This window comes from Stigmatopora argus, chromosome 18 (assembly GCF_051989625.1).
Source record: "Stigmatopora argus isolate UIUO_Sarg chromosome 18, RoL_Sarg_1.0, whole genome shotgun sequence".
Taxonomy (NCBI): Eukaryota; Metazoa; Chordata; class Actinopteri; order Syngnathiformes; family Syngnathidae; genus Stigmatopora; species Stigmatopora argus.
In genome coordinates, this window is record NC_135404.1 from 2,071,615 (window position 1) to 2,090,080 (window position 18,466).

An 18,466-nucleotide genomic window follows, 5' to 3' on the forward strand; every position below is an offset into this window, starting at 1 on the left:
GACGAGTGCCTGTATTGAATGATTATTGCCACGTACGTCACCTGTCTTTAGTCCATTCATTTATGTCCTGTATTTCAGATTACTTACCGGCACAAAACATTGTAGCTGAAACACAAAAATTCCTAAGTGTAAAATATCTTTTTAGATTCAGGTTGATAATACGATAATGGCGTTTTGTGTTAGGTATATTAGTTCCTTTTGTCTTCTTTTTGTATTTCATTGGTTTTTCACAGACAATGAAAATTATGATTGATTGATGATTAACAACGATAGGAAGGTTCTGCCATATGAGAATTTGTATTAGTGTTGTCATACTTCTTTGGTATGTTTTGTAATAAGAAAAGAGAATACATGTTTTATAGTGATACTGTTTTGTGCTGGGAATACTGTGTAAAATGGCTCAGTTCAATGTGTTTATTGTCTTAGTATCTCAAGTGCCCCTGTCTGTTTTTGCTATGTGCACTTTCATGGGCAGCTAGCTACATTTATAGTATGGGCTTTGCCACAACTATATGGTAGTTACTCTTGTAAAACGGGCACTGTAATAATATGAATATATTGGAAAGTATTACTGTAAAGTAAGAACACAGTTTAAAATAATGTAGTATTATGTTATGTTCAAGAATAAGAGTAATATTGAATGATAATTTATTTGAATGACATAATAAATGTTATGTTCGCCTGTTGAAAAGAAAAGGAACGTTAAAAAACAATGCAAAAAGGAATAGAAGAACAGACATAAATAACCAAATCCAAGTCATGTCCATCTGTGTGGAGTTTGCATGTACTCCCTGGGCCTGCGTGGGTTTCCTCCAGGTACTCAGTTTCCTCCCACATTCCAAAGACATGCACGGTAGGCTGATTGGACACTCTAAATTGTCCCTACGTATGCGTGTGAGTGTGCATGGTTGTCCGTCTCCTTGTGCCCTGCGATCGGCTGACCACTGATTCAGGGTGTCCCCTGCCTCTGGCCAGGAGTCAGCTGGGATAGGCTCCAGCACCCCCCGCGACCCTAATAAGGATAAAGCGGTTCAGAAAATGTGATGAGATGAGACATAAATAACAGTTTTGAAGAATAATGAGAGATTGGATGATTCATACAACGCTAAAACACGTGTCTGTTGTCCATTCATTCATGTCCTGTATTTGAGACAATAATCAACATATAATGCATAACGGGTATTCATGGTTAGAACGGACCTGTTACACATAACATATCAAAACAGTTTTTCAACCTATTGAATTACTTTTCAATTCTACTGTATATGTTGCATGGAGGGCCAAAATAAATGGAACAACCCACATATCAGTGTCACTGAATAGATCGTTTAAGGTTCCACTGTGTTTGCTTGCATTGTCATTTGTTTTCACATCCACCAGAATCACAATAATCATTTACTTTTTCATGTGCAATTGTATCCTGGTCCAATACAGTGGCTTCATGGGTTTGGGAGGCTCCACTACTGCTTTCCGAGGGGGATTCTCTTGGGTGATACCCAGAGTAAATAGCCCCAGAGGCAGGGGAGGTGGCAAGGAACCTAGTGCGCCTAGGAGCGGTGGACAAATGCAGGTTGCTCCAGATGGAGGAGGGCGTTGTTGAAGTGCACTGGTCCCACTAGGGAATGGAGGTGGTGGGGGTGGAGCAACATTGCTGTGGAGGGATGGAGGTGGGGGTGGAGTAACATTGCCATTGAGGGATGGAGGTGGTTTTGGTCTACTCGGAGGAAGATGAGTTGGTCGTGGTAAATCAAATACACCAGGGAGAGGTGGAGGTGGGGGTGGAGCAATTCCGCCAGGGAGAGAAGTAGCTGGGAGTGGAGGTGGCCCACCAGGAAGAGGTGGAGGTGGGGGTGGAGCAACGCCGCCGGGGAGAGAAGTAGCTGGGAGTGGAGGTGGCCAACCAGGATGATTAATAGGTGTTGGAGCAGATCTATCAGGAGGAGAAGGGAGGGGTGGAGCATGGCCATCGGGGAGAGGTAGAGAGGGTTGAACAGGTCCTACAGGGGGAGGAGGAGGGGTTGGGGGTTGAACAGGTCCTACAGGGAGAGGAGGAGGGGGTGGGGGTTGAACAGGTCCTACAGGGAGAGGAGGAGGTGGTGGGGGCTGGACAGGTCCTACAGGGAGAGGAGGAGGGGTTGGGGGTTGAACAGGTCCTACAGGGAGAGGAGGAGGGGGTGGGGGTTGAACTGGTCCTACAGGGAGAGGAGGAGGGGGTGGAGCATGACCACCAGGGAGAGGTGGAGGAAGTAGGGTTTGAGCATGTCCAGCATGAAGATGAGGAGGTGGTGGATTTAAATCTTTTTTTATGGTGGGTTCCTGTGTATAGACTGCGATGTGTCCAAGCAAAGGATGAGATGACGCATGTAGAAGTGCAAGTGAGGGTGGATGCTGACATGAACAGTGGCTAAGTGGTAGTTGTAGTAAACCACTGATTCCACCTTTCTCGCCATTTGGCACTTTAAACTTAAATCTATCATCCATCGGTGATGTTTGGACTGATTTGGCCTCCAGGTAGCCCATTAAGTGATTTGTTTCAGTCTGAAAATGAGCATCACACACTGTGCTTGAAAAGCAACCTTCCCCTAAGCACTTGTCTGTTTGTATGTCTCTATCAAGCAGAGGAGGGTGCCGCTCCAGTTCAGCAATCTTAGTCCTGAGATCTTCAATCGTTTGCTCCAGTTGTTGGATGACATTGACTTGTTTTTCCTTGAGTTTAACTGTTTTTAGCATAACCTCCTCCTGCAAACAGAGGGTAGGAGAAACTTTAAATCACAAATCAAAGTATTCATCAACTACACCCTAGGCTGGTCGCCAGTCAGTCGTAGCACACACTGTGAGACAAACGACCATCCGCACTCCCATTAATATCACCACCCGCGGGAATCGAGCCCACGCTTACCCGCACCGAAGTCAGGCGAGTGAACCTCTATACCACGAGGCGGCAATCATCAACATAAAAAATTTAAAATGAAAAAATATGAGTACATTTTGATATGTCAAGTTTAGCATAATTTGCTCGACTGCTCAAATGCTGGTCACCCGACAATTGAAGGTTTTTTGTGTTGTTTTTGTTTTACCAAATGCTTTTTCTAAATTTACAGTAACATTAATGACATTTAAAAATAGCACTTGAGACCATTTCTTGACAGAATCTCCCAAATCTGCAGTGCCAGCTATTCTGAGCCTGAGACAAGACCAATACCTTCCAAATATGCTGGTGAGTAGCTCCTGAGAGTAGTAACAATACACGTACCAGTAAATATGGTATATCAGTTACTTACCTGAAAGTTTTGGTTTTCATTTGGTTGCTGCTTCAAACCCATGGTATGATGTTCTGAAGGGATTAAGACATTAGCCGTTAAGACAGGAATAATTAAGTACAATCAACACATGTATCAGATGGCAGCTAACACTGTAAAGCAGGGGTCTCAAACCGGTCCTCAAAGGGCCGCAGTGATTGCAGGTTTTCATTCCAACTCAACAAGAGGATACCTTTTGCAAGTGTAATCAGTTAATTAAAGTCAGGTGCTACTTATTTTAGAAGACACCTGATTGGTTAAAATGTCGGCACTGGATCGGTTGGAACAAAGACCAAGACCCACTGCGGCCCTCGGCGGAATCGGTTTGAGACACGTGCTGTAAAGGCTTCATGTGCATATAGAGAATCCACATTATATATGTAGGTATTCAAACAAGAATTCAACTCAACCTATAGCAGAAATCATGAAAACTTTTAGTGAAAGGACTCTTCAAGTGTGCAAATTAAGTAGCAGGGTGTCAGGCCCAGGGCCAGACAGGTGGGTGCTTGCTCCTCTCACCCAATCACAGGTCCAGCACCTGATGGGCTAGGCAATAGCAAGTCCAGCTAATCAGACACCAAGGAGCTATTTAAGCCACCCATAGCGTACCTGGATCGTCTTGATCAGTTCACTATAAAGTACCCTCTTGGGCTACCTCCTTGTTTGCCTCACCTGATCTCCGAACTCTTGATTTGTTCCCAGGACCTTGACCACGCTCACGATCACAATTACGCATCTTGTACCTTCGCTTTGGACCCCTCGACGGACCTCTTGGCTATCGACCTCCACTCTACGCATGAGGTCTCCACTACGCTTCTCCGCTTGTACCTTTGCCTGACAGTCAAAATAAACAGAAGGCTCTACGTCCTGCTTGTGTGTGTTTGCCTGCTTTGGGGCCGTCCGCCCACGGCCGTAACAGCATGATCCAGCCAAGACATGGACCCGCAGGCGCAGACCGAACCCCCGCAAGTCAACCAGCGCCACTCATGGATCAACACAGTTTGGTTATCCAATTTCTTCTGACCAAGGTATCTCAAATCTCGCAGACGCTACGGTCAATGCAAACACAATTCACGTCGTCGCGTCATCCAAAACGGACACAACAAACCCCAATATCGCCAGCTCACACTGTAACCCCGTCACCGCTGCTCTGCGAACCCGTAATCCCGCCGCCCGCCCCGTATTATGGCGACCTTGCCGCATGCCGGGCTTTCCTCGTCCAATGCAGCCTGGTGTTTGAGAAACAGGGCCTCACATACAGCACGGACCGAACAATGATCACCTACCTCAATGGCTGTCTTCGCGGTGAAGCTCTGTCATGGGCTAGCGCCGAGTGGGAGAGAGGCTCGAATATTTGCTCTTTTTGTGCTGACTTGACAGCGGAGATGCGGAAAGTGTTTGATCACCCAGTGCGTGGAAGGGAGGCAGCGAGATGCTTGATGTGTCTCTGCCAGGGCATCCAAGGCATGGTGGAATATACAGTCAAGTTCCATACCCTCGCCGCTGAGAGCGGGTTCAACGACGTTCCCCTCCTGGAAGCGAGTCTCAGAAGGACGAGTTGGCATGCCGAGACGAGCCTGGCTCCCTCGATGCGCTCGTGAGTTTGGCTATAAGCATTGACGGTCGACTCCGAGAACACCCGAAGACAGCGGCGTGAAAACTCGCATGTAGACCCCACATGCGAGCTGCAGCGGACATTCCTGACGTCTCCTCCAGCGGCGGTAACTCCGCACCCGCGACGACGTCAGAGCCTATGCAACTGGGTCGCTGCAGGCTTTCTGAGGAGGAACGTTCTCGTCTTCTTCGCTCGGCTTTGTGCTGTTACTGCGGTGAGAAAGGTCATCTCGTACGTGTGTGTCTGGTTCGACCAGTAAAGGAGAGCTCACCATGAGCGAAGGAGGTGTTGGTGAGCCTCGCCACTGAGGGATCCTCCTATCATCTTCTGCCGTCGGCATCTCTCTCCTGGGAGGGCCAGACGCTCGAGAATGGCCACGATGCTGGACTTTTATCATAATCTTGCACAAGTCTTTAGCAAGGGCCCTGTAAAGGCACTTCCTCCGCATCGCCCCTATGATTCTGCCCTTGATTCCTTGACTGGTGCCACTCTTCCGAGGAGTCGTCTCTACAACATCTCCAAGCCTGAGCGAGAGGCACTGGAGCATTACATCTCTGACGCACTAGCAGCAAGTCTTATCCCGTCATCCTCCTCCCCAGTTGTGGCAGGATTCTTCTTTGTGGGAAAGGACGGCTTGCTGCGCCCCTACGTCGACTACCATGGCCTAAACAACATCGCCATCAAGAACGGGTACCCTTTGCCTCTCATTGACTCAGCTTTTTATCCGCTTCACAGGGCCCACATTTTTACCGAATTGGACTCCCGTAATGCCTACCTTCTGATCCGCATTTGGGAGGGGGATGAATGGAAGACGGGCTTCACCACCCCTTTGGGGCATTTTGAGTATCTGGTGATGCCTTTCGGTCTTCTCTGGAGGCAGATATCGCTGTGCCGTCTGTCCAAGCACACCTGGCCAGATGTGCCCGTATCTGGGAACAAGCCCGGGCTGCGTTGCAACACTCCTCCACCTGCACCCATAGACAAGGAATCCGCCGTCACGTGCCCGCACCAGCCTATGTCGTCGGCCAGAAGGTCTAGTTCTCATCCTGAGATCTTCCCCCTGGATAATGAGGGGTTGTTTTGGTTGACACCCATCTGCAACATCGGGTAGCCTCCCCGGGAAGGTCTATTCGGGGGGTATTTGAGAGGAGAGGTGTGTTTGCCAGGAAGTTGAATCTCAGATTCAAGAGGAGCAGTGTAAGTGTAACAGTGGAACAGCTCTATACCAGTGTTCCCTCTAAGCTGCGGAACTGTGCAATTGCGCACTGGTCGTGCACTCTCACACACTCAGCGCACAAGACAACCTATCCAGCGCAGTGAATGCACTGCAAATGAATTAGATATGTATAACTTTTTTTCTGTATCATTTTACTGTGTAATTGAGTGACCAGATTCTGGGGATGGGCGCACAATCATCTTTCCACCCTCCTGTTTAGTGGCAGCTCTGAGGACTAACCTTGAGGCCTTGCAGTGCTGCGAACCTGATCTGGGAATGGCAGCTGCATCCACAACAGACTCCACAAGGATTCCAGACCTTCTTGTTTTGACTATTGACATCTCACTTTTGTGTCCACCTCTCTCCTGAGAGTTGCCCCAACTGCTCATTCTCCTTGCAAGCGAAAATTGCAGAAGAATTTCTTTTCCTCGTTATTTGTGCATGCATTTGGGGAATGCCTATTGGTGAACCAAACAGAGGCAATTTAGAGTTTGTCAACCAGCCTCCCCTGCATGTTTTTGGAATGTGGGAGGAAACCGGAGTAGTCCCATGCAGTAGTAATCCGAGAACTGTGAGGCTGATGCGCTAACCACTTATCTGCTGGGTCGTTGCCGAAATCTACTGTTGTTAATGTAAATATGACGAGGCATAAAATGCAGAATTTGCACCTCTTTACTTTGGGCGGACTTATTATTAACCTTCGTTTTTGATGCCCAACATGTTTCGTTGCATATGGATGATAGGCCAAACCATAGCTGTCTGTGGACATGGCCTTTGAATCGCCCCCATTTCTGCCCGCAAACCAGGGCCCATAGAGGCACCAATGTGGCCGTACCCCTCTAACCTCCTCTTGAGTATGATCTGCATTAGTTTTGCGAATTAAGGTTGTTTGCGTTATACGTGTGGACTGATATCTGCTTGTTATGTCCTTTAAGGAGCATGGGGGACAGATCCTGCCTGTTGTCTGCGCTCATAAACCAAACACCAGCTCAAAGCACCCACACTTATGGAGTCCTTGGAGGGGGGTGCGTCTTCTTTCGAATATGCGTCAACCGTCGAGCAAACCAGTTTCTCCCTACATTAGACAGAGGATGAGCTGTACCAACAAATGCGCTGCTGTTCTTCTTCTTCTTCTTTTTTACCTCAGGCGCCTGAGGATTACCCTCAGCAGCGCTAGAGCTGCCACTGGAACACGGATAAGTTCATCCAGCGAGTTGCCCAAGCCGCGATGGTAGCGTTCGGTCATTAAGGCTGGACAGCGGAGCCATAAGTGTTCAGACGACTCTGTTTCCTCGTCGCACAGGCGGCAGCGATCCGAGTCGGATTTCCCCACAAGGTGGAGCCAACGGCGGAGCAGGGGGTGGTGTCCACTGCGGAAACGAATCAGGTCTGTGCAGTCTCCTTTCGATAGGGCAAGTTCTTCCTCTGTGACTTTTGTAGTGTAGGTCTGCAAAAGGCGGGGGTGGGAGAGGGGGGGCAGCGATCTTCACGTTGGATGATGGCACGTCTTGTGGCTGCGTCTGGGGGGGTATGGGTTTGGTCATCTAACGAGCCAAGTTTAGCTAGGGCATCAGCCAGGTCGTTTCCGCATATGTTGCAGTGGCCCGGGATCCACAGTAGCTGTAGTCGCTTAGGCGGAGGGAAAAGGGCGATGTCACCCTGAAGTCTCCGAATGGCGGGGTCTTGCGTATGGGGGTTTCCCATAGCTTGGACCAGCGATTTGCAGTCACTGAGGATAATTGATGTCTGCCAGTCTGCTGTTTCCCTCAGCCAGGAGAGTGCCTCGGTCAGTGCCACTTTTTCAGAGTGGTAGGAGCTGCTGCGGCTGCCAGTGGCACCATGCCATTGGTGGATGATTGCAGTCTCCTTAATGACGACAAAACCTGCGCCACCGTCCGCAGTGCCTTCTTTGGTGGATCCATCTGTGAAGATCTGTAGGTCCGGTTTACCCATGCTTCTGATGAGCTCTTCTGCCTTATCTCTTTGGGTGATGGTCGGCATGTGTTTAGAGACTGCGGTAAAGGCGGTTTGGATGGGGGGGTAATAGCTAGGGTGGGCAGGGATGGGAAGAGTATGTGCAAGGGGTATGGAGTTCGAGAGCGGTAAGACGGGGAAGGGTCGATGATCGCCAGTCTGGCTTCTTTTGCAAACGCATTTTAACGTTTTCATGGAGGAGGCGGTGTCGGGGATCAGAAGGAGGCAGCTGGTTCCAGGCATCCGCCTTAAGAAGTGCTTGTAACTTGAGGCGGGATGAGAGGGGTGTGAGATGTGCCTCATGTAGGACTGCTTCGGTGGGGGTAGATCTGAGGTGGTGGGTTATGGCGCGGGCTGCTTCCAGTTGGGCGGTTTCAAGGGATTTGAGGTGAGTTTGGGCCAGCCAGGGGGCCCATGCTGGTGCTGCGTACTCCGCAAGACTTCTCTGGGTGGCAATATACACCGTTCTAAGGTCGTTTGGTTGCCAACCCCAGGATGTGCCACTGAGTTTGCGGAGGAGGTTCGTTCTTTTGGACATGGTTTGGCGGACTTTTTTCGCTTGCTCTGCAAACGTGAGTTGTCGGTCAAAAGACACGCCAAGAAAAGTGGGGGTGGGGTTATGCTTGAGGGTGGCGCCATTTATTAAGATCTTTGGTTGCCATTTGGCCTCAGCTGAGTCCAGGCTAAAAAATGACGCCTCACACTTGGTGGTGTTAAGGTTTAGGTGTGCCTCGGAACTCCACCTCCAGACTTTTTCAACCTCCGCTTGAAGTCTGCTTTCCACCTCCTCTTTGTTCCTACCCCGACAAGCAGGAGCCAGATCGTCTGCATAGGCGCTGACCAGGGTGGAGTCGTTGAACTTGTCGAGGAGGTCATTAATGTAGATGATGAATAAGAGGGGTGACAGGACCGAGCCTTGGGGGAGCCCTTCTTTGAAGGTTCTGCTCCTGCCGATGGTATTGTTGATCCTGACCCTGGCTGTGCGATTTGTGAGCCAGTTGGCGATCCATCTGATGAAGCGGTAGGGGACCCCCAGGTCTGCCATTTTGTGTAAGAGACCTGTTCTCCATACCTGGTCGAATGCCTTGCTGAAGTCAAAGAATGTTGCAAGCGTGCGTTGCCGTTGAGTCGACTGGAAGCCGCTGCTGTTGAAGGCAATGTAAAACAGTATGCTTATTGGTGTGAACTAGATACAGGTGTGTATGCCTGTAACCAAGCTTTCATCCTCTTTTAAAAATGCATTTGTCCACAACTTTGCCAAGATCTGCTTTACCCTTTAAATCAGTAATCTAGACTGTTTGAGTTACAGGTCTTCCTTTTTTTCAACTTTTTATTTACGACATATGTTGCATGAAGTAAAGTTGTTCATTGAGGTTGAGTTTGCGTTTGATTTATTTAATTAGGGACAACACATATTAATTAACATATTCATACACATTGTGTGCCTTCAATAATAGAACTCGTGTGTTGCATGCACATAATTAATTTCTTTATTTGTGAGCCATTTGTTGCATATAGTGCAAATTAAAGCCCTGTTTAGTAATTTGTGTCAAGTTGTTCAGTCTTTAATTCAATTGATTATCTAATATTCATTCATTTATTCGTTCATTTTCAACACCGCTTATCCTTCAATGGGTAACGGGTTGCTGAAGCCTATCCCAGCTGACTGTTGGTGAAAGACAAACTACACCCTATACTGATCGCTGGTCAATTGTCGGTCACACACAGAGATGGACAATTATGGGCACTCGCAATAAAACCATCACTGATTGGCAATCGATCACACGCTCCCCGCACCCAAGACAGGAGAATAAACCAGTACAACTTCAGTAACTATCTGCTATTGATTTTTATGAAATTAGGATCGTCAGTAAAGCCTACGTGGCTCTCCTCCGTCCATGTGATGGTCAGTCTTACAGCAGAGTAACACAGTGACATTAATAAGCTTTAAAAGAAAGTTAATGCATTGGATTACTCATTACTGGAATAAATGTTATATTAGTTTCATCTCGCATATAGATACTACATACAGTACACAGAGTTGTTCTCACCAGAATATGTGGCTTTGACTTCAGTGCTTTCTCCACAAGGTTTGGAATGTTTAAGATGATGTGTTTGCTTCTGATCGAGAGGATCAAGGGTAATGGCTGGCTGGTTAACAGCAGCCCATGTATACAGCTGATCTTGCTGAGGAAACAAAATAAACAAACATTTTTATATATTATAATGAAGTCAAAATATGTATGTGTATAGTTGTTTAAATATATATATATATATATATATATATATATATATATATATATATATATATATATATATATATATATCAGTGGCGTGCCGTCTGAGCCTTCAAGGCCTTCTCTGCTGCCCTAAGAAATATCTGAATCATATGTTATATTTTGTCCATCAATACTTATTATTCCAAATGGTCTGTTAGCTTCCTTTCATTGCTTTTCCCCCTGGTTGCACTGCTTCCAGATGTGTGTTTTCATATTGAAGCATTTAACCAATCACATTTCAACCATTATTTGTTGCCAGGATCAGAAATCTGCCTCAAAGCCTTCACAATTAGTTCTGCGGGCTCTGCTACATTAAACAAGACTGTTGCTTTTAACCAATCAGATTTCAAGTCGGCAACCCCACAATGCTTTTTCGCAGGCATTGCATTTTGCTGGCTGGGATACGTCATTGCTTTCACCAACTATTATTGGCTAGCTATAGAGTAGGCGGGCCAAAGCCAGAGTGAGGCAGCCAGACTAGCAAACTCCACCCACAATGGCCAACGCAGGAAAACAAATGGATTTGGTTGCAGATTTGCTCACAAAGCTATTTTCCAGACGGACTTTTCCAGAAAAAAATGGACATCATTAAGAAAGGGCGGTCAACTCCGAAGCTAGCAAGCCTGTTACAGCCGGGAAAGGGTGTGTGCGCCACTTTCTGTGAGCTAACTCCAAAGAGCTACCAAACTTTGAAAAGCTCCAGTGTTTGTATTTAATCACTAAATGCTGCTAGGAAGTGGATTTTACCCCATTTTACCCCAGTTTAATTTTTGCCATTTCGCCATTGACGTCCATCGCTGTCTTTTCCCGGGAAAAATTACCCCCTGGCCTCGTTGTAATATCTCAAAAGCTCCAGTATTTGTATTCAATCAATACATGCTGCTAGGAAGTGGATTTTACCTCACTTTAGTGCATTGATTATTTTTTATGTGTCGCAGCTGTAGCTGCCGTTTCACGTATGGACGTATATGGACGTATATGGACGTATCGACGTTCATCGCTGTCGTTTTACCGGGGAAATGATACTCCGGGCCCGGTTTTGATGTCTAAAAAGCTCCAGTATTTATATTTAATCAATAAATGCTGTTTTCGGCTGGATTTTACCCCATTTTCGGGCAATGTTTGCCCGTACGCCATTGCCGTTCATTGCTGTCTTTTTCCGGGAAAATCACCCCCCTCGGTCTGGTTTTAATGTCTGTAAAACTCCAGCATTTGTATTAAATCATGAAATGCTGCTAGGAAGTGGATTTTACCCAATTTTTGTGCATTGATTTATTGATTATTTTTTATGTGTCGCAGCTGTAGCTACAGTATAGGTTTTATAGCCATAAAATAGTTTTTGAGTGTTGGATTGATACGTTGAAGGCGCTACGAGAAAATGCACGGACCGCCAGTGATATACATACATATATATATATATATATATATATATATATATATATATATATATATATATATACATATATATAAATATATATTTATATATTTATATATATACATATATATATATATATATATATATATATATATATATATATATTTAAATATTTATATATATATAGTTATATATTTATATATATATATATATGTTTATATATATATGCACACAATTCCAATAAATGTATTCTAGCCTTACTTCATCACAGTAATTAACAAATGAAATTATGAATCAAGAGTAATATAAACAAAGGCAAATGTGGACTTTATATTTACTAATATTGATCAAATAATGAATAAGACAATAAAATAAATATTCTACAACATTCATTCATTAGTTTTCTGAACCGCTCATCATCACAAGGGTCGCGGCGGGCACTTGAGCCTTTCCCAGCCAACTACAGGCACCAGTATTGCCTGTAAATCGAGAGAAAGTAACCCCTGTGATTGTAGCCCTAAAGCTTTTGCTACATACATTAAACTTAGGTGATCTTGTAGAGGTCATATTTGCAGAGTTGGCTCCCAGCTGTTGTTTGAAGCAGTCCGTGAAAGGAAGAAGAAGACCCATTGCTAATATTTTGGAGCATAGTCTCTCAGCTTCTTCTGGCTCTTCCTCCTGCTGTTGAAGAAACAGTTTCTCCAAGAGGGTTCTACCTAGACATTCATAGACCAGCAGAAATATGCAATAGTGTTTTTTAAATAAAAAAGACAATTAAATGCATAAAACTATCTCATGTTTACTTGTTATGAAAATTTTTTTTTTATATTCAGTTCTAATTAAAGTAGTACCTCTACTTATAAAAACTTCTACTTAGGCTTCCATTGAATCGAATTCAATTGAATACTTTTTTGTCTTTATTAAAGTATAATGAGATTTAAAGCTATCACCACAAAGTGCACAAATAACTACAACAAACAAGCAGACAAATAAATAAGCAATAAATAAATTAGTAGTCCAAGTGAGATAAGCAAAGCAGAGTGGCCTTGTTCCCTCTGAAGTCCACGACAATTTATCTGGCTTTGTCTAAGGACCTCATCTCTGTAGGCCATCTCATGTTTTTCCCATTCCCTTGTGGTCATCCCCACCAATGCTGTATCATCGGCAAAATTCACAATGATGTTTTCAGGGTGCGTGGGACTGAAGTTGTGTCTGTAGAGCGAGTAGAGTAGTGGAGTCGGCATACAGCCTTGGAGCAAGCCGGTTCTGAGCTTTCGGATGGTTGAGAGGTGGCAACCCAGCTTCACGTTGTTGTGAATGGCAAGCCATTGTAAAGTGGATACATACACAACATAGGACAGGAATCGATATTTACAAAGTAATGTTTATTAACAAAAAGATTATTGCCAAAAAAAGAAAACTTGAGTATCCAAAGGAGATTACAAAAACTGCAACTGAGTCAACGAGTACAACTAAGGGGCAAAGTATTACAAAAACAGCACGGCTGAATCGGCAAATAAACTACGGCTTTCAAAGTACAAAAATCAAACATCAAAAGTCTCAGCAAAGTGTTTGTTGGGCAAGCAAGGGGGTAGGCAACGCAAACAATACTCCGACAATCATCTGATTGTGGCAGGTGTTCTTTAATAGCGGATGCACCAGTCTGCTGCTGGTGTGTTGGTATCGCCCTGCCTTGTTGGTTTAATCAGCTGCTGAAAGGCAAACACATCATCGAAGCCAACAGAAACATGGGAGTACCCCCCTCAACGGACGCCCCCTGGCGGACCACCTCATTTTGCAGGATGGAGAGAGTGGAAATGCGTCAAGATTTACAGGTTGAGGATCCAGGAACGGGGGATCCAGGAACGTTCCTCTGGGCCATACCCCTCCCAGTCAATCAGATACAGCAACCCCTACCCCGCCTATGGGAGTCAAGAATGCTCTGCACAGTGTACACGGGGCCACCATCAGCCAGACGAGGTGGAAGAGGAGGCACGGGCGGAGTGTTTAGAGGGCAGAAAGACACCGGCTTGAGCAGAGAGACATGGAACACGGGATGAACCTTCATGAAGCTGGAAAGGCTGAGTCTGATGCTCACCGGGTTCACAATAGTGTCTATCTTTGGGCCCAGCTTCCCGGATAACCCAGGGCGATGCAAATCCCGCGTAGACAGCCAGACCATCCGGCCAGGATGATAGGTTGGGGTAGGTCTCCTATGACGGTCAGTAAATATGCGGTTGCGGTCTGTCGTGCAGACAAGTGCCACCATAGTGTCCCTCCAGACCATGTGGGCTCATCGAAGGTGGCTTTGGACTGACGGCACTACCACCTCGGCCTCCTGGCTTGGGAACAGAGGTGGTTGGAACCCATACGCACTCATGAAAGTCAAACTACCGGTAGCCGAACAGACCAGGGTGTTGTGCGCATACTCAATCTATGGGAGATGCGAGGGCCAGGACCCTGGGTGCCATAGACATACGCAGCGCGGGGCTAGCTCTTGGTTGGTCCTCTCTGTCTGCCCGTTCGACTGTGGATGATAGCCGGATGAGTGGCTAGTAGTAGCTCTGAGGCCCTTGCAGAATGCTTCTGAGGAATCTTTGGAGTCTTTGCAAGACTTGGGAGTCGGCCACTTCACCACTGCTCTGATCTTGCCTGCCTTAATCAGCTGCTGAAAGGCAAAAACATCATCCAAGGAAACAGAAACATGCTACAGGGGCTGGGGTTGGTTGACCAGAAAGTCCTTAATCCAAGAGCAGGTAGAAGGTGGGTGCCCCAGGTTGTTCAACTGTGGGATAATAATATCCAGTCTTATGGAGTTAAAGGCTAAGCTGTAGTCGATGAAGAGCATTATGTCATAGCTCCCTCTTTTCTCAAGAGGGCTCAGTGCAGCATTCGGTGGATCTATTCAGCCGATATGCAAACGGATGCAGCTTTCCCCTTGTAGTTCGTGAGGGACCGTATGATCTGCCTCATCGTTCGTGGGTCGGCAAGTTGTCCTTCTATCTTCCCCTTGTAGCAGCTGTGTTGGCAGCATTGATGCCTCTCCTCAGGTTGGCACGAGCTGCACTGGAGAGTGCCCTGTTGCCAGAACTGAAGGCTGCATCTCAAGCCTGGAGGAATGATCAGACCGGTCTGGTCATCCACGGATTCCGGTTTGGGTAAACCTGGATTGTATTCTCCACAGTGACCGTAGCCATACAGTACTCCATGTAAGACAGTACAGTAATGTGTGTGGACAAAATACCCACATACAATTGTCCCAACTCACGAGAAATTTGAGATGCGAGGAAAATTCGGAGCAAATCTTTGCCTTGGGATACAAGACAAATTTGAGATACGAGACGGTTCCCGATACGACCGTCATGTGGCTGAGTATGCGAGAGGCTGCTTGTGAGAACAGTATCACTCTGTGTTTCTCGCCGCATCTCTCGCGTAGATATCTACGAGCACCGGCCGTAAGGGTTGAATTTTTAGCATTAATCAGTGCCAAATTAAGGGAAAACAATGGGTCCAAAACAAACCAGTGCAATGAAGGGCTATCCATCATTTCTAAGCTGCGCAGTGACATTTATAACGTGATGGCCTTCGTTTAATATGGCTAAAAGATAAACAGTTAGCGGGAGATAGCGTGACCAAGTCGATAATCTGTGAAAAAGACAGCGGAATCTACATGGACTTGAAAGCAAAGCAAGCATCTGAAAAAGACACCAGCTGAACCCTTCAAAGCGAGTCCTGACTGGATCGATAATTTAAAAAACGAACTGGGACAACTGGCACAACAAAGTTACACCCATTTAAGTGTGCGTATCGTAATCTAAGTTCATTTAAGTTACATTTAAAGTGTATTCTTCTTCTCTCCTTCTCTCCCCCTATCTGACCAAAAGCCCCTTTTCCGACCACTACTTTCGTCTTTTTATGGGACCATGGTGGAGCACCTATGGCCAGCGGTGAGTTCGTGATTTGTCTGCCTTTGGTCATGGTATTGTTTCTTGGGATTTCCTGGGTCTACATAACATGATTTTAAGTTGTTAAGTTGTGCTTTTACGTGCATGTGTATGGATGATTACTCAGCTGCCACTCACATATTCACCACTTTGAAAATGTCTTTGCCTTTCTTCTTTATTTCAATGGCTAAATAACTCATTTTTTGCTTGCATACATACATAACATTTGCATTCATATTTCATACAAAGTGTTCATACTTTTGAATAGGGTGGAGTATTAAAGATCATGGATTGAATTAAAACCACTTCTGGAACAATTAATTTCGGAAGTAGAGGTACCACTGTATATTATTGAGTTTTGATGTGGTTAAAAACTAAGGGGAGCTGCAAAATGAATAGAACATTTGTAATTATTTTTTATTTGTTATCACTTTGGTAAAACCTGTATAATTCGGAATTTGATTTTTGGGGAATTTAAATATTCATTCAGTTTAAATTTTGGAACTGTAAACTTGATAAGGTGCCCGGTGCCATGTGGTTAGCATGTCTCCTTTACAGCAAGGGGTGAATAATGGTTTGAAACTTTCAATATGGAGTTTGCATCTTCTCCAAAACACAGACTTTTTTAATTGGTGCTACTGTCAGTGTATTGAAACAATTGCCATTTCTTATATTTTAATTGGCAAGACACAACAAACATCTTGTTGGAGTTTGTGTCTGTTTTCGTTAATTTAAAAATAAAAGAAACCAATAATAATTGTACGGAGAGGGCCTAAACCAGGGGGGTCGAAATCAGTTTGGTCTGCTGGCCACAGTCATGATAGCTAGATCTCACGTGGTCCTGACCAGTTTAATTTTCGGCAAAAAGTGAACTTACTGCGCGCCGTTGATAGCACTAGACGTCCAATCCATTTTGACTGCGAGAAGTGAATGAATGTTTCTTCATTTTGGGGGTATTTCTGTGTTACGTCCTGTTTATTGTTCCCTTTCTGTTAATTTTGGGGGATTTAAGGGTTACTTCCTGTTAGTTTTGGACCATTTTAAGGTTCCTTGTTAACTCATTGGCTACAATTGACGGTGTCTTTTTGACTATAGAGGTCAAAATAATGACTGACTCCGGATATGAAATTAAGCAAAGTAGAGTTGTGTTTGCACCCCATCACACAACTCACAATATTCTGGTTTTACAGCTACCGTGTCGAAAAAATGAAAGTATTAGGTGTACGTACTTTAGGAATCAGCTATAAAGGGCCTATCAGGCAGAACAAACCTGCGGTCCGGATCGGACACCCTAGCAGGCCCTAACCCGTGGGCCGTATATTAGATATCACTGGCATACGCAATCACCTGTGAAGATATCTTGGAGGCTGCATGCTGCAATTTGTCCACAGGAAGATCTTCTGGCATCACAAATGGGTTGGCTCCCTCCGCCTCTGTATCTGCAGTCTAAATTCCCAGCATCATCATTGCTTTGCTTGCATCTCATTTTCTTTTCTAGCTCCTCTGTCCAGTCAGCTGAGCGACTCAGAGGACGAGCATTTGTTTGGTAGCTTTGTCTTGGTAATAAATGCTGATCACCACCCATTATCCTGTGAGCAAATACTGATTAATTGATCATGACAGCCACAATAAGAACACTAAGAACATAATAACTAAGATATTTTGTTCTAAAATTGCACCTCTTTTTCTGCTATGGGTGTTGTAAAACATTTATCTGGTCAACTCCATAGTTTCACAGTAAGATCAAGGTCTCGGTACGATATTGTTTTTGGTTATATGATGTTGTTTTCCTATCAATAATTCAATTATGAAATACGTATTAAAGCATTTCCATCTCAAAATATTTTTCTTTGTAATAATTAGTAATTTTCTCGCGAAAAAGCCACATCCTTAAAATTGTTGAAATTTATGATTTCTCATGTATAAGTCACCCCCTGATTCACAATTTTAACCTCCATATTCATTGTTTTAATAGGGAGTACAAATGTGTTACTTTGGAGGGGAAATCTTAAGAAAGATAATCGCATGTGGTATTTCTGAGATACTGTATGAATCAGAAGTACATTATTAGGGTCAATATCATAAGGAAGTTAATATGCCTGTATTTCTAAATGCAAAATATCAAATTATTCAATTTGAAAAAAAGTAATAAGTCTATCTTCATGAGAACCTGATGCTTTTTATCGACCGAAATTATTACCAGTAGTTTAAGATGTTGTGGCGGCCAAATTGCTTCTAATGTCAAAATATCTTGATTGTTTTCAATGGTCCATACTACTGCAATAGTTGTCACTTTCGAACAAGAAATAAACAGAAAAAAGCGGAATTTTGTTTTATTTCATAATCACAAATGTACAATAATTTCCTTTCAAAAAGGAAGTGACGAAAGCACAACCAGGAACTGTGTCAATAGCGGTACAGCAGTGGCGGGCCGTCAGGGCCTTCAGGGCCTTCTCTGCTGGCCTAAGAAATATCTGAATCATATATTATATTTTGTCCATCAATACTTATTAAATAATTCCAAATTGTCTGTCAGCTTCCTTTCATTGCTTTTCTCCCTGGTTGCACTGCTTCCAGATGTGTGTTTTCATATTGAAGCATTTAACCAATCACAATTCAGCCATTATTTGTTGCCAGGGTCAGAAATTTGCCTCAACACCTTCACAATCAGTTCTGCGGGCTCTGCTGCATTAAAGAAGCGTCGATAAGACTTGCTTTAACCAATCAGAATTCGATTTGGTGACACCAAGGCCATTTCGCAGGC

At 44.8% G+C, this 18,466-nt stretch overlaps 1 protein-coding gene across 4 annotated transcripts in view; it reads right to left on the reverse strand.

Annotated features, from left to right (window-relative positions):
* Nucleotides 1-18,466, reverse strand: part of fmn2b (formin 2b) — a 71,650-nt gene that overhangs the window by 41,008 nt on the left and 12,176 nt on the right. For 3 of the 4 annotated variants that reach the window (XM_077626021.1, XM_077626019.1, XM_077626022.1), the window contains 5 exons: nt 17,050-17,291; nt 12,296-12,474; nt 10,156-10,291; nt 3,282-3,334; nt 1,400-2,739 (listed from right to left, as the gene is read on the reverse strand). In XM_077626021.1, the coding sequence (XP_077482147.1) occupies nt 1,400-2,739; nt 3,282-3,334; nt 10,156-10,291; nt 12,296-12,474; nt 17,050-17,291 (1,950 nt within the window). Of the gene's footprint in view, nt 1-1,399; nt 2,740-3,281; nt 3,335-10,155; nt 10,292-12,295; nt 12,475-17,049; nt 17,292-18,466 lie in introns of those variants that run through there. The other variant, XM_077626023.1, reaches the window with a different exon arrangement.